At 41.4% G+C, this 25,775-nt stretch overlaps 1 protein-coding gene across 1 annotated transcript in view; it reads right to left on the bottom strand.

Moving 5' to 3' along the window:
- The window catches only part of Ddx1 (DEAD-box helicase 1), a 28,652-nt gene extending 3,107 nt beyond the window's left edge, over window positions 1-25,545 (bottom strand). Inside the window, exons 1-20 of the mRNA XM_028867607.2 lie at window positions 25,438-25,545; window positions 22,830-22,881; window positions 22,493-22,556; window positions 21,789-21,818; window positions 20,391-20,487; window positions 18,866-18,913; window positions 17,461-17,544; window positions 17,181-17,264; window positions 16,579-16,655; window positions 15,923-15,995; window positions 14,665-14,741; window positions 14,446-14,560; window positions 13,395-13,533; window positions 10,878-10,938; window positions 8,052-8,150; window positions 6,812-6,901; window positions 5,638-5,826; window positions 4,946-4,997; window positions 3,422-3,568; window positions 1,197-1,288 (exon numbers count right to left, since the gene is read on the bottom strand). Of these exons, the coding sequence (XP_028723440.1) occupies window positions 1,197-1,288; window positions 3,422-3,568; window positions 4,946-4,997; window positions 5,638-5,826; window positions 6,812-6,901; window positions 8,052-8,150; window positions 10,878-10,938; window positions 13,395-13,533; window positions 14,446-14,560; window positions 14,665-14,741; window positions 15,923-15,995; window positions 16,579-16,655; window positions 17,181-17,264; window positions 17,461-17,544; window positions 18,866-18,913; window positions 20,391-20,487; window positions 21,789-21,818; window positions 22,493-22,556; window positions 22,830-22,881; window positions 25,438-25,453 (1,686 nt within the window). The 5' untranslated portion in view covers window positions 25,454-25,545. The remainder of the gene's footprint in view (window positions 1-1,196; window positions 1,289-3,421; window positions 3,569-4,945; window positions 4,998-5,637; window positions 5,827-6,811; window positions 6,902-8,051; window positions 8,151-10,877; window positions 10,939-13,394; window positions 13,534-14,445; window positions 14,561-14,664; window positions 14,742-15,922; window positions 15,996-16,578; window positions 16,656-17,180; window positions 17,265-17,460; window positions 17,545-18,865; window positions 18,914-20,390; window positions 20,488-21,788; window positions 21,819-22,492; window positions 22,557-22,829; window positions 22,882-25,437) is intronic.
- Between the last annotated feature and the right edge of the window lie 230 nt (window positions 25,546-25,775).

Genomic DNA, 25,775 nt, shown 5'->3' on the forward strand with positions numbered 1-25,775 from the left:
ACAAGACATAAAAACAATCTTTCTGCCAAGACAGCTAAATGCTACTTTCAGATTAGCTGTTTGGACATAATCTACTGGACCAAGTCTTGGCATTTGCGGAAACACAGTATTAATGGTTGGATTCAGCCTTCTTTTTCTTACACCAGTGTTATTAAACCTGGCTTCATCTTTAGTCTTTAGAAATATCTTTGGAAACCCAAAAATATACAATAGAACAGAACACAGAAACTTAGGTGTTGTCCTTACTCATACTAAATCTAGGGGCTGGAGAGATGGCTCAGTGGTTAAGTGCACTAACTGTTCCCTGGGTTCCATTCCCAGCACCTACACAGCACTAACAACAATCTGTAATGTCAATTCCAGGGGATCCAACACCCTCTTCTGACTTCTGTAGGCACTGCACATATGTGGTATAGGCAAAACACCCATACAGGTGTAGGGAGTAGGGAATGAACCCCTAGTGCTTACAAAGGAAATACTTTTGGTCTAGTGTAATCCCCAAACGGCAGTGTGCTTGGTGAAATGAAGCCAGGGAACATCAGTGATACACAGCATGGAAGCATGAACGTTCTAAGCCTAGTATGATCCACATTTTCCATACCATGGGTCTCAGAAAAAGCACCTATCCTGTGCGCGGCAATGAACTCTGGTGAACTGGAATGTCAGCAGGAAGAAACTATTGATGTTTGGCTCTTAATGGCTGAGGCCTACTAAACACACCAGGAGCTCTGAAAGCCATCAGTATGCAGAAGCACCTGGAAGGGTGTACCTCAAACAACTGTAAAACACTACCGAACTTAATGACCATCTTCATTTAGAAACAAAGTGAATTCTCTGTAAGTACTGGTGCACTTTCTTAAACATTTTCAGATATGGTTTACTATCCCATACTTCTAAAAAGTGTCTACGTGAGAAAAGTATGCACATATGTATGTACATACGTACGTACGTATGTCAAAGAACAGTTTACTGAGCACACTATTGAGGACTGTGGACTAGGTCTTAACTACAGTGTTGTCTGCCTACCTGACAGGGAACATGACATTTCTTCCCTGAGTGCCAACGATGACTAACTCCTGCTACAATGAAGATGTACAGGTAAGGGTAAAACGCTTTCAGTCTCTAGGTAGAGAACTGTTTTAAGGATATTAGGGGTGGCACAGGAACACTATACTCAGGGCAACCAGGCAATGTACCTTAAATCTTTCCAAGTTTTGCTTTCTCTCATGAGGCTTTCTGTCGCCGTGAAGACACACACATGAGAACTGGTGTCCTTTTTTATCAGGTCCTAGTGAAAAGCATATTGAACAGCAGACCTTGAAAAGCATTGTGCTGAAGACTACAGACAACAGCAGCTGTCTATAAAGAGCTACACCTCAGCCTGGTACAAATGAAGGCAACACCTTCTCTGTCACAGGCAAAATGCCATTAAAATCAATTCCATGAAAGGCTGGGGAGGCAGCTTAGTTGGTCAATGTGAGCACGGGCATTTTTTTTTTTTTTTTTTTTTTTTTGGTTTTTCGAGACAGGGTTTCTCTGTGTAGCTTTTCACCTTTCCTGGGACTCACTTGGTAGCCCAGGCTGGCCTTGAACTCACAGAGATCCGCCTGCCTCTGCCTCCCGAGTGCTGGGATTAAAGGCGTGTGCCACCACCGCCCGGCAGTGCCGGCGTTTTTAACCCCAGCACTGAGTGTGGAGATGGACAGGTGGACACTTGGAACTCACTGGCCAGCAAGCCTACTGAACCCTTTAGCTCCAGGTTCAGGGGGAATGCAAAAAGGTGGAAAGGAACCAAAGAAAACCCCTCCAGCCCCCACAGGCACATGCACACCCTCACACAAACATACACACCTCCCTTCTCCTCACACACAAAACTCCAGGAAACATTAACATTACTTTTAAAAGAATTTTAAATTCCTTCAAATTCCTGTTTAAACTTTCCAAGAAGCTGGGCTTATAGGCATGTCCCACCACGCCCATCTTACTGTCCAACTTTATAAAAGAACATAAGACCTTTTGACCAAAGTGGTTTTTTTTTAAAGACTTATTTTTTTTTTTAGAAATATGTCCCACATCTTTATTATTTTTTTAAGATTTATTTATTTATTATGTATACAGTGTTCTGCCTGCGTGTATGCCTGCAGGCCAGAAGAGGGTACCAGATCTCATTCTAGATGGTTGTGAGCTACCATGTGGTTGCTGGGAATTGAACTCAGGATCTCTGGAAGAGCAGCCAGTGCTCTTAACTTCTGAGCCATCTCTCCAGCCTGACCAAAGTGGTTTTAATGCTTAATATTCTCAACAACAAATGAGAGTACTCAGGTATGCTCCGCAGCCTTGGCAAAACCTGACATTTCAATTTTGACTTAGGAATATTTCCATATTGATTTACATATTTAAACATGAAATCATCTAAACATAAAAAAATTTCCATTCTAATGTCTATTCAACCTGTACAGAAATTCATTGACTTGTATAGACTTTGGGTCTAGATAATTTTAGTGTGGGATGTTTCATTTATTTGCAAGGTTTGAGTCATTATATTTTCACTACAGCAGTGAACCTTTGTTTCTACTAATATTTTTATTTGAGGTCTTACTTCATCCCTTATTAGACCTTTAGATTAGTATTTTACCATATGTTTATGAATATTTATTAAAATTAAAGTGTCATGACTAACATATTAGAATGTGTATCTTGCAAACCAGCAAATGTGTTTTAATAATTTCCTTGGGATTTTGGTATGTTCTTTTTAACAGCATATACCTATGTTCATCTAGATTAATACTCTATGTGACCTTAGCAGAAGATTTCAGCCCACTGACACTTAAATATAGTCAGGATTTTTATAATACTGATCTTATTCTGTGATTTCTAATATGTATTTTTTCCTCCAGGACTAGAGATGGAACTCAGAACCTTACTCCTCACCAGGTAAGTTCTACCACCAAGCTATATCCCCAGCTCTTGGTTTTTTTGAGATACTATCTTACTGTGCAGCTCAGGGTGACATTAGTGACCTCATGATCTTCCAGCCTCTACCTCCCAAGTGCTGGGATTACAGATATATACCATGATGCCTAGCTCCTTGCTTCCTTTAACCTTAATTAGGGTTTTCCCTCATTCCTGTCTCCTATTTACCAGTTTAGAAAATACACACTGTATTATTTTAGCCATTACTCTTGAAATGTTAGTACTAATCAGTAATCTAGATCTAGAGCCTTAGAATTCTGTGATTCAGGTTTACTCTAATGAAGACTGTAGCAATGTGGAAAAGTTCTCACCATTCACCCCACAGTTGATTCATGAAAACGTACTGGGTAGGCACTGGTAAGTTACAATGTGCCATCACTGCTGTAGACTCTGTGCATGCATTCTGGCTTTTATCAGTGAAATGCAGAAATAAGTGAGAAGAACTTACCTCCTCCTTGTTGCACAAAGTACTGCTCCAAGTTATCACAGTCAATTTTAGTTCTACAGAAGATAATCGCTTGATCCATCTTGTGTTCCTTGATTGCTCGGACAGCATACTCCCCCTTAAGGATTTTAATAGCTTCAGACCACATCTCTTCATTACCATAGCAACAGCAGAAAAAGCAACAGAATGTCAATCTGAAGCTGTCATGAGCACACATTATCAGTCAGACATACTGCTTAACTCTAAAAATCCCTGCTATACTACAGATAAGGCAGAGTACAAGAGTGAAATACTGAGTTAATTCATTACTTTATTTTTGTTTCTGTCAATGTCTTGTATGCTATCGACTTTTAGGTCTTGGTCTCTCTTGTCTCTCTGTCTCTCTGACACACACAACCATAACCCTTTAAGAACACAAATGTGCGAACACACTAACACAAAGCCTAACATCGAATGGAAACCTGGCTAGAAGCTTCTCATGGAAAGTGGTGCTGCTCTGCTGCCTCTCTAACGTCTATGTCTAAATGCTCTCTGGGTGTCTCCAACTGCAGTGGAGAGTAAGTGAAAAGCTTTACAAGGGCAATCCAGGGCCCAGTAAAAACTGGTACTTTACAAAGTGCACTCTTCTCTAACCATGGTAACAGTTTGTACTTAACTAGCAGTTTCTCTACTTTTCTCAACAGGGAGGATAAGTGAGTATAGATAATGTTAATCTGGAGTTACGCATAAAACTGATCGCAAAGGAACTCTAATCAAGATTTCAGTCAATCCACCTTTCAGACGCATGTCACAAACCTCACAGTGAATTCACCCAAGACGCAAAAGACCCTGACCTCTTCTAAGGACCACTCAAGACAGCTGGTGTCAGCTGTGCAAGCTAATGAGTTTAAATCCACTCACTTAGGTTTTGAGCACCTGGTACCCTACTATACCTTCCAAAACTTTTGAAACATTATGGACACGAAACAAATTGTCTCGTAGGCTATCCTCACTGACCTGAGACTAATGTTAAGATTTTTCAAAGCTGATCAATGGACAGTTTCTGTTTGAGAGTATAAAGTGCTGCAGACAGACAGTAGTAATGTTGAACAACATCAACGTGTTTAATGCCCTGAATCGCACACTAAAAGTCACGATGATCACAAAAATAATCAAGATTATTTGTCTTTCACATTATAGATAAAGGCATATCCATCCCCCCACCAACCCTGATCTTTATCTTTCTGGAATTTCAAAGTCAATATAAATCTGTCTCCAGACAAATTTGTTGGTTTTCTGAGATCTATACTCTATAATCCAAAAGACTTATGATTTTGAAGTCATACAACTAATGTCTAAGTTCCCTGATTAATAAAGGGTATCAGCTTGCTTCATTTCTCCATTATTCTGACTGCTTTTCTCTTTTCCATTCTAATTTTGTAGGTCATATCTCAGAGCTTTCAGGAGAATAGTGGGAACAGAAACTCAACAGAGCAAACAAATCATTTCCGAGATCTCTAACACATTCTATTAATGTTTTCAGCTTACCTGCACTGTTAGCACCAGGTCTCGTGTTATCTTTTGCGTGTACATCATCAGTCTGTCAAAAGTGAGAGATAAAGGGATGTGGATATTAAGGAGTGATTAAGAACAGGTGTCATTCTATTTAAAGGAAGAAAATCATCTGTCTTTGGACTGAATTTCAAGCACATCTTTATAATCTGTACACAAAACCATTTTTCAGATTCAGAAAAATCCTTCGTTAACTAAGGAAATTAACAGGAATTTTGGAATTAAGGAATAAATGTAACAATAAAAATATAAATGTGGCTTTCAGTCTATTATCTACTTGAAACACTCCCATCTTTATCATATAAAGCAAAGGTAGGAACAGCGGGGAAAGGACAGGACAGGCAAGTGAGATTGGCTTTTATGAGAACACGGCACATCAAAGTGACACAACATGGCTCCTACTGACATGTAACTAAAATAGGACTTTCTATGCTTAAAGTTTGATACAGGTAATACTCTTTACCAAAACTGTATCAAGGGAGCTAATCACAAAGAGAAAAGTCAAAGGTGAAATTTGCCATTTATTTGGTGCCTTTTACAGGTCCAAGCTTTCAGTCAACACACTGCTTAATGCTAGGCTTTGGAAGCAAGGCTCAGTGCTTTAAGCACCAATAGGAGTCCGAGGAGCCGAGCCCACCACTCACATTATCACATGGCACAGCACTTACTCGAATGTGATTCTTCCCCAGCCTTTCCCAGAGCTTATCAGTTTTCGGATTGACAGGGACTACGACATGGTGCACAGTATCTGGAACAGAGTCTTCTCCTTTCAAATCAACCCATGTGGGAAAATGCATTATCTTCTCAGACAGTTTCTTTACATCGAAAGAATGCAGAGTGGCAGAGCAAACAATCACCTAGAGACAGGAGAATTTGGGGCTAGATCAACTTTTATAACCATCACCATTACATTACACTCACTTTTAAAATTCATTTCTTTCTTTCTTTTTTTTTTTTAAATATTTATTTATATACAGTGTTACATCTGCATGTATGCCTGCAGGCCAGAAGAGGGCACCAGATCTCATTATAGATGGTTGTGAGCCACCATGTGGTTGCTGGGAATTGAACCCAGGACCTCTGGACGAGCAGCCAGTGCCCTTAACCTCTGAGGCATCTCTCCAGCCCTAAAATTCATTTCTTTTATATTTTGAGAATCACACTAATAATGAATGAAATGAGAACCAAGTATAGTAACCAGGGAATCTAAAATACATCTAATATCTGACTCCATGTAAAAACTACTAACAATGTGACATGGGCGGGCTGGCGGTCAAGGCCCAGCCAATACCCGACTGCATGCAATAACTCTTAGCTGTGTGACACTGGCAGGCTGTCAGTCCCTCTCTGTCGCACAGAAACCATGCTATTCCCCCTCTAGGAAGGAGTATGGTTTGTTTGTTTCTTTGTTTTTAAAATCAAAGACCACAAGTGATTATTATTCATCCCCTGCTCTCAAATCTCTCCCTTCTCAAATGCTTCCTATGGAAGGATGAGAAAAGGAGGGGCAATGTTTTCAGAAATAACCACTACAAAGGTGACTGACTGTCCACAGCTGAAGCTGCTTCCCCTCTGCACAGGAGGAGGACTGCTGTCTAGACTGTAAAGTGCTCTATAGGAAGAACCGCTGAGAAGATCTTAGGGTCATCAGTGATGACTAAGAAATCACCTCTATTTCTAAAAGCCGTTTTTAAGATTATCATCTGTGTGTGTGCACTATTCGGTAACTAGATGATAATGAAGAAAATGTTTTATACAATGAACTGAATCAAAACTCTCTTCCTACAACAGTGAGTAACCACTGTCTACACATATTTTTGAGCTGCATTAGTCATTTCATACCTGAAGTCTTTTTCCATCAGAAGTAATCTGAGGAATCTGACTGTGCATCCTATTAATAAAGTCAGAATAACCTTGGGATAGAAGCCCATCCTGCGGAAGAAAAGAGTTTTTATTCAGTAATAAAATCTTTTAATTTTTAAATTTAAAATGCAAGGTAAAAAAACAAACATATACACATACATATCACTGTATTTACAAAATAATTATGATCTGCTGGATACTTAAAGCCAAGTTATAAATTCAACTTTAGGTTCCTTGAGACTACAATATGAAAAAGGTGTAATAAATAAGCCCAAACCATACTCCAATATTCTAAAATTAATACAACAATTTATAGCACATGTCTTTAAGACACTCACTTCAATTTAAAAACTGAAAAGCTTCAGTGCTGGGAGATTAACCCAACCATCTTGAGAATAATTGGGAAGAGTATTTCAAAATCCTCAAACACATTTATGTCCTTCCAGATGGTCCACATTTTATATCTCTGACATAAAGAAATAATTTGTTGTATGCACAAAAAGCTATTAGGAATAAAAAAGCAAACTACCTATGTAACTAGTCGGAGAATAACTAAACAAAACCATGACCTATCCATATAACAGAACATTAAATAGCCTTCAGAGAGTAATTACAAATAATATGAAATATTTGTGATGTAATTTTTTTTTTTAATAAAGGTCTGCCTAAACTCTCCCAAAGTTTGATTTCAATTCCCTACAGTAATTCAGTGCCAGGACCCCTACTGGAGTCCTAAATTAAGACGCTCACGTCCTTGGTGTAAAGCTATGCATATTCTCCATCTACTTGAAAGCACGCTTAGGCTTCTCACACCTATGTGCATGTAAATGTTATGTAAATAGCTACCACACTGTATTATTTATGCAAAATCATAAAAGTCTACATATGTTCAATATAAATTTTTTCAAATATTTTTGTTCAAGCTCAAGTATATTAATATGCACATAGAAAAAGTCAACTGTATGTGTATCACTATAGTGTATGAAAATGTGCTTAACTGTGCTATTTAGGTAGTAGGATCATGGCTGAATTGTATTTTTTTTTAAATTTTATAAATCTTTTGTTGTTGTTGTTGTTGGTTTCTCTGTGTAGTTTTGGTGCCTGTCCTGGATCTCACTCGGTAGACCAGGTTGGCCTCGAACTCACAGAGATCCACCTGGCTCTGCCTCCCGAGTGCATAAGCACACTCTAAAGAAAACATGAAAATATTTCAACATACTGCTTCATCCAGAACCAAGAATCTGACTTGAGACAAGATGAGCTTTCCAGTTGATACCAAATCATCTAGTCTTCCTGGAGTACCGACGACAATATCAACCTGAAAAGCCAAAAGCAACACCCAAGGCAAACTGAAAAATTAGTATAATTACTTTAAAACAGCAAAGGGTCACTTTCTACTCACAACAAACACGAGACTACTCAAATATGACAACCAATGCAAAGGGTATTGAAGGTCACTATGAATAAATAATACTATGTATACATCCCATCTGCGCTTCACTGGAAGTTAATATGTTGACTTTGGCAACTGATTTTGGACAGCTTTAACTTTTAAACGTAATCTAATTATAAAATTTGCATTTTGCCGGGCGGTGGTGGCGCACGCCTTTAGTCCCAGCACTCGGGAGGCAGAGCCAGGTGGATCTCTGTGAGTTCAAGGCCAGCCTGGGCTACAAAGCGAGTCCCAGGAAAGGCGCAAAGCTACACAGAGAAACCCTGTCTCGAAAAACCAAAAAAATAAAATAAAATAAAATAAAAAATTTGCATTTTACAAGAAGACACATATGAGTAATTTACATGAATTCTAAATTAAACAAGAACGCCAATCTCAGCTCCACCATTATCCCACTGCGAGACCACGAATGATGTCATCCGGCACCAATTTCCTCATTCTGAACAGGGGAGTATCTTGAAGAGAAGACATACGGAGCACTGGATGACTGGGGTGTGCTGAGTGTGCACTATAGTTCATTATAATTGGGAGTAACTGTGATTAAACCCTGTGTTACTCACAGTGACTAGACACAATGGTAAATGTCTTCAGGTTTGATTCCGTGACACAGTTACTCCTCCTCCTATTTTAAAGGAGGAGATTACAGTGCAGACCCGTTGCTATAGTCACAGCATCGGACACGCCACTAGGAAGTGCCCACACTGAGACTCAAATTGAGTCTAAACATAAGAAGAGGTCTGCGGGGCTGGAGAGGTGGCTCAGGTTAAGAGCACTTGGGTTTGGTTCCCAGTATCCACACAACACCTCATAACCATCCATAACTTAGCTCCAGCGGGGAGAATGCTCTCTTCTCACTTCCACGGGTGGAGATAGCCGTGGAAAACAGGAAGAGAGCACAGCGACTCCTTTAAGAAGAGAACTGAATTCTACCAAGAAAGCAACAGAAGAATACTGCCTTTCCTTTGTCACTGGCTTCAGTGAGTACCGTGTGTGTGTGTGTGTGTGTGTGTGTGTGTGTGTGTGTGTGTCCGTGTGTCCGTGTGTGTGTGTCCGTGTGTGTGTGTGTGTGTGTGTGTGTCCGTCCCTGTCCACGTGTGTGCACGTGCACTGGAGGCCAGGGGCTGACATCAGGCCTCTTCCACTTTATTTTTTGAGATGTGGCCACTTACTGAGTAGGCTAAGCTGGCTGATCTAGGGATCTTCCTGGGTTACATTTCCAGCACTGGGATTATACATTCTCCTCACCTCCCAAGTGCTGGGATTACAGTGTGTGCCTCCATGCATGACTGACGGCAGTGCTGGGTACTGAGTCCAGGGCTTCATGCATGCTAGGAGAGCAGTCCACCAACTCAGCTTCATCCCCAGCCTCACACGTGGCTTTGATGCTGAGCTGGGGGTCGAACTCAGACCCTGAGGCTTGCCCAGCAAACACACTATTGCACCCTAAGCCGCAAACTCTGAGACATGATTGACAAAAGTAGACCTAATGCTCTCAATATTCCACAGCTGGAAAACATAAGCCGAAATCCCAGCACATTATGGGAAGACTGATTTGAGTTTGAAAAGGCCATGAATGAACCTATTAAATTTATTAATCACTAAAAATGTAAATAAACAAATAAAAATCACATTAAAAACATATCAGAGCAACACTATCCATTTTAAAATAGCATTAACAAATACATTATTATGATTCCTTGCTCTTAACATACTCTGTTAAGTCAAATTTACAGCTCAATCAACAACAAATTTAGTTTGGTAGGGATGGAACCGAAAGGAACTTGATTTAGTATAAGATGGTCTAGATTTCACAAATGCATATTAAGGAAAGGAAATAGAGAAATTTGAAAGATGTTCATTTCATAAACATAAATAATTTTGTGAAGTCCCAAGTAATAGGGACCAGAGAGCCTTGCCTTTGTCCTACACACTGGCACATGTAAGCAGTCTATAAGATTTCCCTCATGTGTGTCTGAGCTCAGAGACTGTCTTGGTATTCTTCATCATTTCTAAGTATTGCAGAAACTTCTACTTTTTATATCTATAACCTACGTATCTCCACACTTATTATCAGCATTGGTTTGTTTTTCCAATCAAAAACTTAAGTAAATAAATACATCAGGTGGTGGTGGCACATGACTTTGATCTCAGCACTCGGGAAGCAGAGGCAGGTGGATCGCTTTGAGTTTGAGGCCAGCCTGGTCTACAGAGTGAGTTCCAGGGCAGCCAGAGCTGTCACAGAGAAACTCTGTCTTGGGGAAAAAACAAAAACAAAAAAACCACAGAGAAACACTGTCTCAAAAAACAAAAACAAAAAAAGAAAAAAATTAAAATAAACAAATAAAATAAAATAAAAAGTGGTTTTTAATCAGAAAGCCCAGAAGGAAATTCCCAGGAAACCAAAGCATAAACCAACATGGAATTCCAAAGGGAGAATTTCAAAAGGACCACTGCTCTCTAACTTCTGGGTAAAAAGGAGGCATGCCCATAAGGCATCTGCAGCAGACTCCTTTGGTCCCGTGATCATTTTAGCTTCATATGACTTTTCTTGGACAAAACAGAATTTATTCCCAAGTTAAAAGTACAACTTACCCCATTCTCCAAAACAGAGAGCTGATCCCGAGCTGCAACACCTCCAATTATGAGAAGCTCCCTGAAATGAAGAGCAGAATGATAACGGAGAAAGATGAACTATTTTACAGTTCAATCTATACCATTCTTTGCAGGTGGAATAGGTCACTGAAAAAGAGCTGCAATAAAGTGAGTACAGGAAGGTGGAAGCAGAGGACTTCACCCCCAAAGCCAAAAATGTCGCTGAGGTGATTGAGAGCTTAGAGTGAGGAAAACTCAGCCTGTATCTACACAACCTACTCCATGTGAGCTCTTCAAAACCAGAGTTCCACTTTTAAAACACATTTGGCCTGTAGTATATAGAGTATTTCTGGAAGAATGGATGAAAATCAGAGTAAAAAAAGGTTGCCTTCAGCCGGGCGGTGGTGGTGCACGCCTTTAGTCCCAGCACTCGGGAGGCAGAGCCAGGTGGATCTCTGTGAGTTCGAGGCCAGCCTGGGCTACCAAGTGAGTTCCAGGAAAGGCGCAAAGCTACACAGAGAAACCCTGTCTCGAAAAACCAAAAAAAAAAAAAAAAAAAAAGGTTGCCTTCAGGAAGGATAATCAGAACCTGAAGATAAAAGGCTTGTATTTAGTGTTACTCATAGCTGTTAAAGAGACAAAAAATTATCTCATAAAAAAAGGATTTATAATCCGAGTAGTGGTAGTAGACACCCTTAATCCCAGCACTTGAGAGGCAGAGGCAGGCAGATCTCTATGAGTTTGGGACCAGCCTGGTCTACAGAGTGAATTTCAGGACAGCCAAAGCTACACAGAGAAACCATCTTGAAAAACAAGCAAGCAAGCAAACAAAACAGAGTTATTTTATATGTAAGAGTGTCTTGCCAGCATGCATGTATGTGCGCCACATACACGTCTGCTGCTCGAGGAAGGGTGTGTCAGATCTGCTGGACCTGGGGTTACAGACGGCTGTGAGCCACCATGCAATGCTGGAACCTGACCCCGGTCCCATGAAGAGCAGCCAGTGCTCTTACCACTGAGCCATGTCTCTAGCCCCCTCACCCCCCCTTTTTGAAACAGGTCTCATATGTAGTCCTGCTGGCCTCAAGCTCACTGTGTAGGATAGCGAGGTTAGTTTCAATAGTCACTAGAGCGTCAGAGAAAGGAAGGGCTTATTTGTATTGAACATCAATTAGTAATCCGTAACCCCATTCACCATCTTCACCTGCGAACTGTTTTCTACTCTCCATCTCTCCTTGTGGCCATTGTCGAAGCACAATCATTTTATCGGTGATGACAGTAACAAATCAAACACAGCATTTTAACCTGCTTCCAAAACTCCTCCTCTGAAGTAGAGCCCCTTATACTGAGAAGGAGCTCGGTTATTAACTCCTTAGAAGCTCCTTTCTCATACACTCACTATGTTGCCCCCACTGTTTACTAACTTCTCTCCCCTCCACACTATCCCGCAATCCCACACTGAGTTCTGTGAAAGCAGGGGCAGCTCTCACTGCTGGAGCCCAGCCGAGATCCTGAGCCTAGACTTTACAACACAGTGCTCTTAAATTCAGTTGACAAATGAGGAACGTGCCAATCCACTCAACAAAATTAAGGATTATTTTGCCTAGTACAATTTATAACCGAATCAGTTTGCTTAACTTGTAAGTAAGGACACTATTAACATCAGAACCTCTAAGTTTTTGGAATTAAGAGTAGCGATAATCACATAATTTATTGGTATTTGAATATACCAAAAACCACCTAAATGTACATTTCCAGTGAATTTTATCCCCCAAATTGCTCCAATAAAAAAAAACTTTTTAAAATCAATTAAAAGCAAAGTAACAAAAATTAAGCATGAGGCTGGGTATGGTGGCACATACCTTTAATCCCAACACTTGGGAGGAAGAGACAGGCAGATCTCTGTGAGTTCAAGGCCAGCCTGGTCTACAGAGTGAGATCCAGGACAGGCACCAAAACTACACAGAGAAACCCTGTCTCGAGAAACAAAACAAAAACAACAACAAAAAAGCATGAAATCCACAAAGTTGTTTACTTACAGGATTTGGCTTTTCACAAATTAAAAGGGATTCCTAACTGAGTGTGGTGGCTCACACCTGTAATCTCAGTATTTAGGAGGGAGGAGGATGGTGAATTTGGGGCCAGCTTGATTAGATAGCGAGATCCTTTGGGGAGATAGCTCACCAAACAAACAAAGGAAAAAAGCAAGTCTCTCTGCATGGAATGCCTGAGATGGGGAGGACCACCTCTGCAGGAATCTTAGCATCAACCCTCAGGTTAGGAGTACTGACACCCTACACTGAACTGCACATTTTCTAAGCAGTGAAGAGATGAGATTAACTTAAGACTGAATGAAATCAACCTCTGCCTAAGGAAGAAAGTTTGAATGGAATCACGTTACTACAACGTTAATAGTGCCTTATGTAGTCTACCAGTGCCTCCTTTTGTTTAACTTTATTCTTCCAGAACACTTTAAACTTAAGGACAATAAGCATTTAGGGCAAAGGGAAGGCTTACCGTAACTTAGGGTTATCAATATACTTCTTAAACTGCTTGACGTTGTTCAAGGTTTGCTCAGCTAACTCCCTCGAAGGTTCCACAATGAGAGCTTTTGGAGCATTAGGGAGAAATTTTGTTTGGGACACCTGTGCACTACCTTAAGAAAACAGAAAAGACCACAGGTCAATCAAACACACCCCAAATACCATCAGCTGAAAAACACCAGTGCTGTTCCAGCATCAAACTTTAAGTAATAACTGTAAAATACAGGAGACAATCCAACAAAATAAAGCTAAAATTTCTAGAATAACCTGTCATTTTTTAAAAAGACTTTTTTATTTATTATGTATACAGTGTTCTGCCTGCATGCCAGAAGAAGGCACCAGATCTCACTACAGATGGTTATGAGCCACCATGTGGTTGCTGGGAACTGAACTCAGGACCTCTGGACGAGCAGCCAGTGCCCTTAACCGCTGAGCCATTTTTTTCTCCAGCCTCCAACCTGTCATTTTTTAAGTCTAGTTGGGATGAGTACAACTGATGGATGTGGTTGTTAAAAATAACCCATATCCTTGTGACAAGCCAGAAAATGTACTTTAAGTAGGTAAACTGTAGCAGGCAATAGTACAGGAAATGGAGTAAGCTTTCAAGTCAGGACTGCTTGGATCTGAATTCAGTTCTACCACTTATCTGCTCTGCGACCTTGAGAAAGTTACTTCAAATCCTTATTCCTCAGGCCCCTGTAAAATGTGAAGGGTAGGTACTACCTCATAGGGCTGAGTGAAGATTAAACAATCTGTGGGAAGCGTTCAGCATGCTGCTATGGTACTTCACAAGAACAGAAGCCAAGCATGTCACTGCCATTAAGACTGAGAAAGCCTAAATGCCTCAACAGACACAGAACAGTTCATCAGTTAAGTTCTGAAACAGAAGTTTACTCATCTGTTAAACAAAGGCTGGTTAAACCAGAGCAGGAGGCAAACAGGACTCACTAGGAGAAGCCCTTCCCACTGGGGTTCTCTCTGCACCCCATCTAGAAATCCTCACTCTCTGAGGTGCAGTCAAGTACCTGTTTGCTGTGACTTGACGACGTAGTTATCTGGGGCCTTGGAAAGAGCAACAAAACCATCTTTTGGTGGAAACTTAAATTCTTCTTCACCGAAGTTAAATTTCAATTCAGCATTCTGGCATTGAATAAAAGAAAAAAAAAGTTTAACCAAATGGCAAACTGCCCAGTAAAACGTAATAAAAATCAAACAGTTTAGATCACGGCAAAACTTCTAATTACCTTCAGAACACAGGCAGGGAAGAGTGCTTGGTTTTTCATATGTGCTGGTATTTCAAATGCCAGACCAAGATCTTTTCCTTTAAAACAAATAAACAAACAAAACCAGAGAAATTAAAAAGAAGAATTTCCACATACCCAATAAAATCTACCAATCTGCCTTGCTTTCTCATGCTCTCTGGAACCCACGGATAAAAGTGGGCTGCCTAGAGCCAACCTATTTACCGCTTGACTTCACTAACTGCTCCCTCTTCCTGTCTACATATCTGATTACTCCCTATCTACAAGACCCCTGCCTCTGCAGACTTCGCAGATCATACACACTCCCACATCAGTCACGAAACCCTCCCTGATCCACAGCTTCTTCCATTTAACTTACATTTTTCCTCTCACTGATCAAGTAAAATCCCTGACACCCATTTTAGGACATCCATCCTTTTCATCCCATTGTCTACATGTCTGACTCATGCTCACCACCTCCCTGCCCTACCAAAAATGGCTACAGCGAACTGTCACTCCTGTCTCTCTTACAATGCCTTCAGCAGTACTGGGCACAAACCGACTTCTCCCTCCTCTGTGAAACACTGTCTTCCCTTGGGTAGCCGGAGTCCACACACCCCTGTTCTCTCCTCCTCTTCCTCTCTGCTAGATTCTCCTTAGTTAGCCAGCTTTTAGGCACAGGACACCAGGCCTTGGCTCTTTACTAGTATTTAGGTACTCTTCCCACCTCCTAGTCTGTTTTCAGCACAGCTGGCCCATGCTGTTGCCACTACTCTGTTAGAACTCCAGAGGAACAAAAGCAACATTCTCTCCCTGCAGCTCAGGTGCTTGACGCATGTACCTCCTCGCTGTTGCTCAGGCAGGGTGGACACTTTCCCTTGGCTCTTCCCTCTGCCTGAAACGCTCTTCAGTTCCCAGCACAACCCCACCCAACTGACGCCCTTTTAAATGTCTTCTCATCAGCAGAGTCTTCTCTAAGCACCCTATGGAAAAGCACATATCCGCACACAGGCCTGCTCTTCCTCTCCTTCCCACCTAACGTTCATCTGTACACAACGGATGTCCGCCTCTCCTCATCACTATGAAACCTTCGTCAGCGCCACCTCCGCTTGTGGCCAATCACTCACTAGTGCACAATGCACACAGCAAACACTCAACAAACCACTGAAACGAAATGTGCTGAATCAGGTGGACGACTGAAGACAAGAATTCAAGAACAAGAATCACATTTTTTCTCACTAGTAAGATCCAGAGCACTTACCATTCTTGGAGAATTTCACATGCCCTTTATCAATATCTAAGTAGCATCCAATGGTATCATGCATGGTGAATTCCTGAGAACCCAGAAAGTGAAATGTTATTAACAGAAAGCAAGACCTGAAGTGAGGTTAGCAACCACAGACAACAACATCCAAAGCACACTGGTGTTTCACAAGGAGGGCATCAAAATGACTGTCACAGAAGGGGATGGCGGTCACTCCTGTAACCCCAGCACTGCAGAGGCTGAGCAGAAGGACCACCAGACACCTAGGGGACAGAGTAAGATTTTCTCTAAAACAATAAACCACCAAAAACAGTATACATCATCCTATCTCAAGTAGACATATCTGACAGGCTTATCAGAATGAACATGATATTAAGGATTACTGCTATGGATTTAGGCTCAGAGAACTATACTTAAAGTCTTCATAATCAAACTAAGAAATGAAAATAACAGGTAAGATCCAATGTCAGAATGAGGAAAAGACATAACATACTTTGGATGGACTAATAAAATTTTAAGTACTATCTATTTATTTAGTCTTAAATAAATTTCTTTTTCAAGTCCAAACCTGAACTATCTCAATCCTGTCGTAAGTGATCAAGAATGCAAGAAGACTTACAAACACTGTTTCAACAAACAGCATCCCCACTTACCTCTCCGTAATTATCAAACTGTTTATTATGGGATTTCTTTCCTGTTCCACCGAAGCCAAATCCAAACTTGTCAGTACCTAGATTTGAAACAGTTTATTAGAGGTCTGAGCTTACCAGGAGAATTAAGAGTCCTGGGAAAGAGTGCTTTTACCCATGCAGTCTGAGAGACACAACAGACAAGTTTCCCTGTGCTTCTGAGTCCGGCGTCATCTGGGGCGTTTCCAGCTGACAGAGAATGTACAACACTACGGACACAAGCGGCCGCCTCACTCTTGGCTTTGGTCACGAACCAACTCACAGTAACTCAAGTGTCTTTGCAGTAGTGTACGTTTCAAGCACGCTAAGTTCATCCTGATCTTCATTCACTCTGAATCTTATTCTCCCTGACTCCACATTGTCAGAACATAGGGTGGGGATGCCAACAGGAAGCAGTAACTTACGTCAAGTCTTTTCTGGAACCGGGTAAGGTACAGATAAATATTTTTTTGTGTCCATAAAATTAAACCCTAATACAGTGAAGTCTGTATTAATTTGTCTCCCAAATAATACTATGTTAACAATGAATAAATATAAAGCAGTTCAGTTACTGCAGAAACACTCACCGAGGTCTAAGGAGGCCTGCATGGTAGACCAGCCAACTCTGCACAGCCCCTGGTCATGACAGGATACCTCATAGTAGTGTTTCCCTGGAAGGGTCAAATCCCATGAGATCGACACAAACGGCCCACACATGCCCCATTTACCAGCTCCCACTGCGTCTGAGCTACATTTGCATGTGACGGAAGCACGGGTCTTTCTGTACCACTAAGACTGTTCAGCTCGTTGCTGTAAAGCGCCTAAGGGAAATTTGCGTGCTGCCGGTCAGGAGCGCTGCTCAAATACCTTTCAGCAAGCCTTTGGTCGCTCTGCACCCATGCCATTCCTTCACTTCTCTGCTCTGACAACACAGGCCGTCCGACCCAATTGCTAGACATGAGAAAAGCACACAGAAACGGACGTCAGTACAGGCCACACAGACCGTCATCGTGAAATCAAATTATAACCAGTCAATCTCTTCAGTAATAGTTTCATTGTCAGAGTGTTCCCGAGTAAGACGTGCTGATTCCTAGATGACAGCAGTGCTTCCTCTTTACCCCTGCATCTCCTGGGCTATGCTGGTCCCTAGGTTCTAGACTGTCACCGTTAGGACAAGAATTCCCACAATGAATCCCAGAAAGATGAGCACAACCCCTAGACTGCTGGCCTGAAATAACAGCCTCATGGCCAACACACATGTTTAGACAGCCATTCTCTAGTGCTGTGAGGACAAGTGTACTACGAGATGCCATGGGACCCATTCATCACAATTTGCTGCCCTGAGTATTTAGTAAGAAGCATACAAATACCCAGTGTGTGTTACTGGGTAGTACTGGGGGCTCTAAGAGGTGAGGTTTTACATGACACACCAGAGTCAGAGAGATTAGTAAATAAAGAGTTAGCCCTTGTCTACACTGGGAAGAAGCTGTATCCTTTGCCCCATTCCTGTTTCTACCACTTTATCAAACATCTCACCTCACTTTTCAAAACTGTTAAGTTCTTACTCATGGGATAATAAGTATTATAAATCTTTGTAAAAGGGTCTCTAGTGAACTGCGGGCAATCCCAGCACTTGGGAGAGAGAGAGGAAGGAGAGGCAAGAGTTCAAGAAAGAGACCAAGAGGAGAAAGGTAGACGGATGCTTGAAATTAGAACACAACGCCTGCACAAAGGGAAATCCCATTGAGTCCTACTAGTTTATACAATTAATGTGCTAATTAAAATAATAAAACAATAACTAATACAAACATTCTATCTTTTATTATTTCTAAGTCTTCTATTTGGATTAAAAAAGTTTTTCTTGTACTAAATTATACATGCTAAATTGTACACATGCATCTACACTCACATTTTTATATATGTAAATATGCACAAACACATACATATAATTTAAATCTCAAGTACATGTGAGACTTATTTCTAGTTATGATATGTAGAAGCCAATTTTCTCTTGCTCCAGATGGATCACCAATGGCGCCAGCATCTCTTACTATATAAATCTCTTTTCCCCACCAAAATACAATACTATAATACTACACTTTTTGTGCACATTAAGTTGTCATATACATCAGGATTTATTTCCATTATATTGTGCCATCTACTTCTCGTTCAGCACTCTATTGTTTATCTTTAGTGACTATATTCTAGTCTCTGGTAATTATATCATGCACAACCCTTTCTCACAATGAGCAGGTCAAATATATCTACTTACCAAAAGCAGACCCTCTGTCATATGGGTTCATCTGCCACTTGTTGAGCACTAAACAAATTAATATAAGAAAAAGTGAGCTATAACCGTATGAAATATATAGCTCTATGAAAAGTTTATATTTTATATATTACTGCCTTTGACTCAACAAGGTTTTGCACATCATTTGTAATTTACACATATATGTATGCAGCTGTTTTTATTAAAGACAAAACTAACCCTGAAAATCAAAAGGTGTCAATGACAAGGCCCATTTGGGACTAACACCTGGTCTCCCTCCTTGTTTCAGTGCACTTGGTATACAGGACACTGATCTTTGTCACTGATAAAAGGAAGTTTAGGTAACTAAACAACCTGACCTTAAACATAAAGGAAATAAATGACCTCCTCGGCCAGTCCTTTATTTTAATTTAGTATGAAATTCTCAAGTCCAACTGTTATTTTTCTTCCCACATTTATATGATTGGTATTTTTCCTTTTCTAAACTATCTTAATAGCCCATGAATAATAATAAAAAAGAAATTACAGTAACTAAAGAGACCCTACATGCATTCTAGCCCACCTTCCCATCCAAGGTAGAAATCCTTTCTGGACCATGTCTGATCAAGAGCTACCTATCCAGTTTAAATACTATGAACGTCTTCCTTAGGGTGCTCTCTTGTCGGCTAACCTGAAGGTCAGAGACCTGCACATTACATGTAAGCCATTCCGGGCCTGCTCCCCAGGGAAATCATTTTCTTTCCACATTTCTTTAGGCATCAGCTGTCACCTCCCTTGTCCTTCACGTGTGTAAATCTAGGTCTGTGCTTCCTCCTCAGACATGAGTTTGAGACCCATCCTGCCTCTGCTTAGCCATTTCAGAAGCATTCCTGACTAGCATCATCTTTCATAAGTGACAGCAGACGGCTGTTAAAAGCTCTAAAACTTTTAAAATAGGCCATCGGTGTAGTTATATTCATTGTCCATCACACAATTCATTTACTAAATTAGCTCATCCTCTGTGACATTATTATTTTCTTATCAAAAGGAAAAAGTTGATATGCCAAGTTCCTTCAACTTAACTTGCTATTTTCCACAATTCTGTTTTGTAACATAAAACAAGTTACTTCAAAATAGACAACAAATATATATATTTGTTAAAGTGTAGCAGAAGCAGAGATGATGAAATGAAGGCGAGATTATTCACAGTAGACTAAGAGGGTCAGCCTCCATGGAAAGAAGACAAACAGCATTCTGCACAACACACTAGTTCATCCTTAGTCTTAGGCAGACAGTCACATACGGATGGAGAAACACAAAAACAACTGAGGATAAGTCCCAAACGCAGTGTGCTCTCAAAAGAAGTACTATCCGTATTTTAGGATGGACGGTTCACTAGTTCAGTTGTAATGTCACTTGTTACCCCTGTTTCCTGGACACAACACTGCAATGCTGTAGACATGGGCAATAAAATGCATACCCCAAACTTAAGCCAGCCAACGAGAGACTGACTAATTTACAAGAGGAGAAATATCGATGTAATACTTACCCGAAGCACCAGTTTTAATGGTTGTTTTCCCCTTCTTTCCTTCCTGTTGGTCCTTCAGGGTCTCATACACGATCTGGATAACTGGAATACTAAACGCCTGTCAGAGAGACGTGGTCTATGTTAGCAGTCAGCTACTGATGACAGTAGTCAGGATAATGGCCAAGGCTACGCATGCACATTAGAAACTCTCCAGGGGACTGCTCTTATGTCATTTACCCACACCTAAGTGCCAATCGATAATCAAGGGTTGACAGACAGAAGCCAGCTGATGTCCGGGAACACATAACGACCACCTTCAATATGAACAGAAAGCGAACTACACAAATGCCACTGCTCACACTGCTTCTCTAGCATAGGTCGAAAGCGGACACATTTTTCTGGGTGCAATTATTTATTTTAAGAGCATTAAACTTCTGAATTGCCTGTAAACATTACAGAATCCATGCCTCTTTCTGTAAGGCCTCTTGAAAGCTACATTCTTAAAACCATACTCTTTACAGACCTTCACAATCTGCCAACAAGAGAAATATTGCTCTGAATGGTTGTGCTGGCTAGTTTCATGTCAACTTTAAATAAGCTACTGTAGCTGGAGTTTTTCTCTCTGGCCCCGTCAAGCCCCGGCAGTCCCGTAGCCCACTCATAAAATAAACATACAGACACTTACATTTTACATTATTTAAACTGCTCGGCCATTAGCTCAGGCCCACCATTGTCTAGCTCTTACTTTTATACTCAGCCCATTTCTGTTGATCTATATGTCGCCACGTGTTCCGTGGCTTTACCTGCTGCCTTTACATCATGCTCCCTGGACAGCAGGCTGGCGTCTCTCTGCTTTCCTGTTCTCTCAATTCTCCTCTCTGCTAGTCCCACCTATACTTCCTGCCTGGCTACTGGCCAATCAGTGTTTTATTTATCAATCAATCATCCACAGCAAGCTACAGTCATTGAAGGGAGGGAATCTCAGTTGAGAAATTGCCTCCGTAAGGTAGGTCATGTTGCAGGCAGACTCATGGGGCATTTTCTTAATTATATGGGAGGGCCCAGCCCATTGTGGATGGTGCCACCCCAAGATGGTGGTCCTGGGTGCTGTAAGAGAGCAAGCCTGCAAGCAGTACTCCTCCATGACCTCTGCATCAGCTCCGGCCTCCAGGGTCTGCCAGGTCTGAGTTACTGCCCTGGCTTCCCTCAATGGACTGCGATTTAGGATACCGAAGCCCTTTCCTTCCCAAGTTGTTTTTGCTCATGGTGTTTCTTCACAGCAATAGTGACCCCAATTAAGACAATGACAAACCATCATTTCTTACATATGGGGGGGGGCTGCTTTAAATATTACAAAATATACACTGTTCAAAAACACTCTAAATTCAGGTTTTAATTGAATTTAAATATATTACTTACACCAGTTTTTCCACTTCCTGTTTCTGCTGCCTGAATGGGGGGAAATTAACAGTAGTTTAAATTGTGAGTTAAGAGATGAAATTTAGTGTAATACCATGTGGAAATCTTGTACACTTGACTAGCTAACTTTATTTCTTGTCAATCAGGTCACCTCTCCCGCATCATTAAGAATCTGTCTTCCTCTTTCCTTTCCCATTACTCGCACCCAACTAAAGCCCTTGTCATTTGTATCTAACTGCTAGGGTATCCCAAGAGTATCTAGCCCTACAGATCTATACTACAGCCCGCTATACAACTGGTATTCACAAAACCATAATTCTAACTTGTACCTACTTAGCAACTTTTCATACTTCCCACTGCCAGCAAAGGTACAAACGATTTAACTTGAGAAAGAATCCAATCTGACTAAATGCGTATTTCTCACTGTACTGCAAGTGACAGCACCATCCCAGCTATACATATTTTATGCTACTGCCCACCATATTCTCCTGCAATAAAAACTGAAAAATCACCCCAAGCTTTTCCCCACAGCTCCTATAGAATATGCTGACCAGAGAGTATATGTGTTACAAATTCTGGTCAGTGAACAAAATTAATTTGGTAAAACAATTCCAGTCTTAAGCTTCTGAGATTTCTTAAAGTGTGTTGAACAGCCCCAGAACATGTGTGCCCCAAACCACCAACTACCTTATTAATAAACATACCATAAGAACGTCACCTCCTCCTAGGATCAATGGGATAGATTCTGCCTGGATATCAGTTGGTAGACTAAAAGAAACACATTTGAAGAACTGTAGTTAGTTAAAAATAGAGAATCGTCTAAGTTACTCAAGTCATGCTAAATCAACCTAAAAGAAATTGTATGTGGCAATTCAACCATTTTTTTTTCCAGCTAGAATTAAAAGTTTGAAGGAACATTCTATGATGGAAAGAATCACTATGAACTGAATTTCACTTATGCAACTAGATAGAAATAAATTTGATAAAAATGACACTAGAAAAGATACTTGTCACAAACGCCTGTGAGTTCTCTATACTTACAGCCAATCCATCTCTTCCACCGCTTGTGCAATCTCAGGCATGACACCCATCTCTGAAAACAAAAAGTCATTTTAATAACCAAACCTATTAATACATTATAGTCTCTTCAAGTTGCTCTCATAGAACTGGGGAAAGGTTTTGAAGTTTGGCCTCGATATTGGACTTCTGTATAGTAATTGCTGAGAGCACTGAGTTTTGAAGACAGATCTGAGTTCAATCCACGGTCTCGTTTTCAAGAACAAGACCTCGGGACAAAACTATAAATCTATTTTCTCTGCAGAAAATGGGACTTGTCGAACCCACCTTGCAGGGGTATGGGAAAATGTGAGGTAATACCGTGATACCGCTGGCACAGTGCCATTGGCACAGGGCAGCCGCCAGTGCTTGCTTCCCTCTTAATGAAGGAGTAAAGATCTGACAGGCAGGCTGCTAGCCCTGCATCTCGTTTCACCGGGTGATAATGTAGCAGTTCTATGTCCTGGCCAAGACCATCTCAGCACTTTCTAGGATCTAAGGAAAACAAACAGCCCACATTTCATGGCAGCCATAATCAAAATTCTGTTCATAAGGCACTGTATGTCTCAGACTAGGAGAGGTTATTTTTTTATTTTTTTTTTTTTTACTGTCCTTAATATAGAGATTTGACAAGTTTAAGGTAATGATATTATTGACCCGGAGTTGACTATTATGAAGCATATTGCAGGATCAAAGCTTCACATTGTACCTTATAACTACATACAAATACTGTTTCAATAGAAAACTTGGAAAGTTTAAATAATCAGAAATTCCCAAATACAGGAGTAACGTTTGGTCACATGTTTCAGAGTCTATTACACTCTACTCAACCTTGATATCGGGGTCCTTCTTAAGGTTATACAGCCTCTCAGCCACCATTACACTGCACGGCACAAGGAGTGTGAGAGCATTTTCACAGTAACGACACTGCTTTAAGGAGGAATTCATTTCATCAAGTTTGAGAAACAAAAACTGTTTGTATTTTTAACATGAAAAAACAAATTCTGATTAACTGATGGGAGGGAGGGGTGCCAGTGCAGAAAACCTGAACAATGGGAATTATCAGGTGAAGATCTGGCATGCTAATTGTCTATTGAAATGATTTTGCATAAAGGCCAGTCATAAATGGACAGAGTAGGCAGTTCCTGAGTGTTGTGATTTTATCATTTGTCAAGTGAAATCAGAGTTAGGCAGATTACTTAACCTTCCCTTCCACAGATAAACTAAGTCCTAAATTCGAACAACTAAACTGACCCACCTAACAACTATGCCCTAGAGTCTGGTCCTGTTCTGTCTCCTAACTATAAATTAAAAAGAAAGTGATGGCCTTAAATATACTATGCTGCAAGCTCAAGCTGCTTGCAAGACAGTTACAAGCAGCAACTATGGATTGCTTGTAGCCAATTTTAGACCTTTTTTTTTTTTTGCCTGATCCTGGTCATGTGCTGGGCATATTTTCTACAGAAACCTTGTCTTTTAAAAAGTGTAACAGTAAACCTGTTAAGGGAAACAAGTACATGTTCAAATTCTCTTTAATTTTACTTTTGTCTTGAAATTTGGGCATTTCTCCCAAAGATGTGTGCCTATAAAACGACCTATAGCTTCCTGACATTTTTCTGGTCAAAAATTGTGTTAAAGTGAGAGCATTCCTCTTACGAGATGTGACTTTAACAGAAATGCTTTCCCCTGTGGCCTGAGACTTGGAATTCCTGATATTCTTACAGGAGAAAATGGAAAAAGCAAATAATAGTAGAATGTCACTTACATAGGCTAATAGCATGAAAAGATAGCATGTCTAATTTATTGCTAGACATACATACACAAATATACATGTATATATGTACACACACACACACACATATATGAATCATATTTAGTATATTTAAGGATTGTTGGAACTTTGCAAAACTGTGGGTGCATGAAGAAAGGTTGATTGAGAAGGTAAGAAACATCAGTTGGTGGGTTCCATACCCCATCCCAAATCCTGTAACTAATTCTCAAAAGTTATGGTTAGTGTGTCCATGGGGAAAACAAAAAAAAATTCTTTTCCTTTAGTTTTTGACATTCATCGTTAGCCCTCACAGTGTGCCGTTTAACAAACGATTAGATGTATTCTTGGTATTTTTATTCTTGGAAAGGCTTGGGTGTGGAGGAGGACCCCAAACAGGGCAATCATCCTTTCCCTCAAAATCCCCTTCCCCCACGCTAGTGGCTGCCTGGCCTGGCCAGGACCAGATGTGCCGTGGGGCAGCAAAAGGTTCTTCAGCAGTCACTGCCACGTCAAAAAGGCAGGAGGCCGGGCTCCGCCAGCGCGGACGCCACGGTCGGGATGTGGCGGGCGGTCACGAGGCCCAGGGCAGAACGGGGGGGGGGGGGGAGGAAAAGCTGCTTGGCGAAGATGCCCGGGTAGCGCCCGCGGGGGAAAAGCCCGGCCTGAGCCAGCTGCCCCGGCCCGACGGCGCGGGTCCCCGGAGGGCGGCATCTCTCTGGTCTCCCGCCACCCCACCCACGCCACCGCCGCACCGGTACTCCCCACCAGCTCCCCGTGGGCCGAGGCGAGCCGCTCACGCCCCCTCGGCTTCCCACCACGCACCGGAGAAGGCCGCCATCTTCGCGCACTCGCCCGCCGCTCACTCGCTCCGTCCCTCCCTCCCTCCTCGCAGACGGGCCCGGGACGCCGGCGGAGCGAGCTTCCGGTCCGCTCCCTTCGGTGTTCCGACGCCGGGCGGGGACGCGGACCCAGGACAAAGGTTCCGTGAAAGAAAAGACCCACCCGGCTGCTCACCCCAGGTGCTGCAGTGCTTTAGTTTCCCCAATAGCCAGATCTGGTCATTGTTAGCCACCTTTAGAGTTACTATGTACCTAAGGGAAGATGTGTGCTATTGAGATCATTTTTCCTCGATAAAGCCGGGCGGTGGTGGCGCACACCTT

This window comes from Peromyscus leucopus, chromosome 22 (genome assembly GCF_004664715.2).
Source record: "Peromyscus leucopus breed LL Stock chromosome 22, UCI_PerLeu_2.1, whole genome shotgun sequence".
NCBI classification, from domain to species: domain Eukaryota; kingdom Metazoa; phylum Chordata; class Mammalia; order Rodentia; family Cricetidae; genus Peromyscus; species Peromyscus leucopus.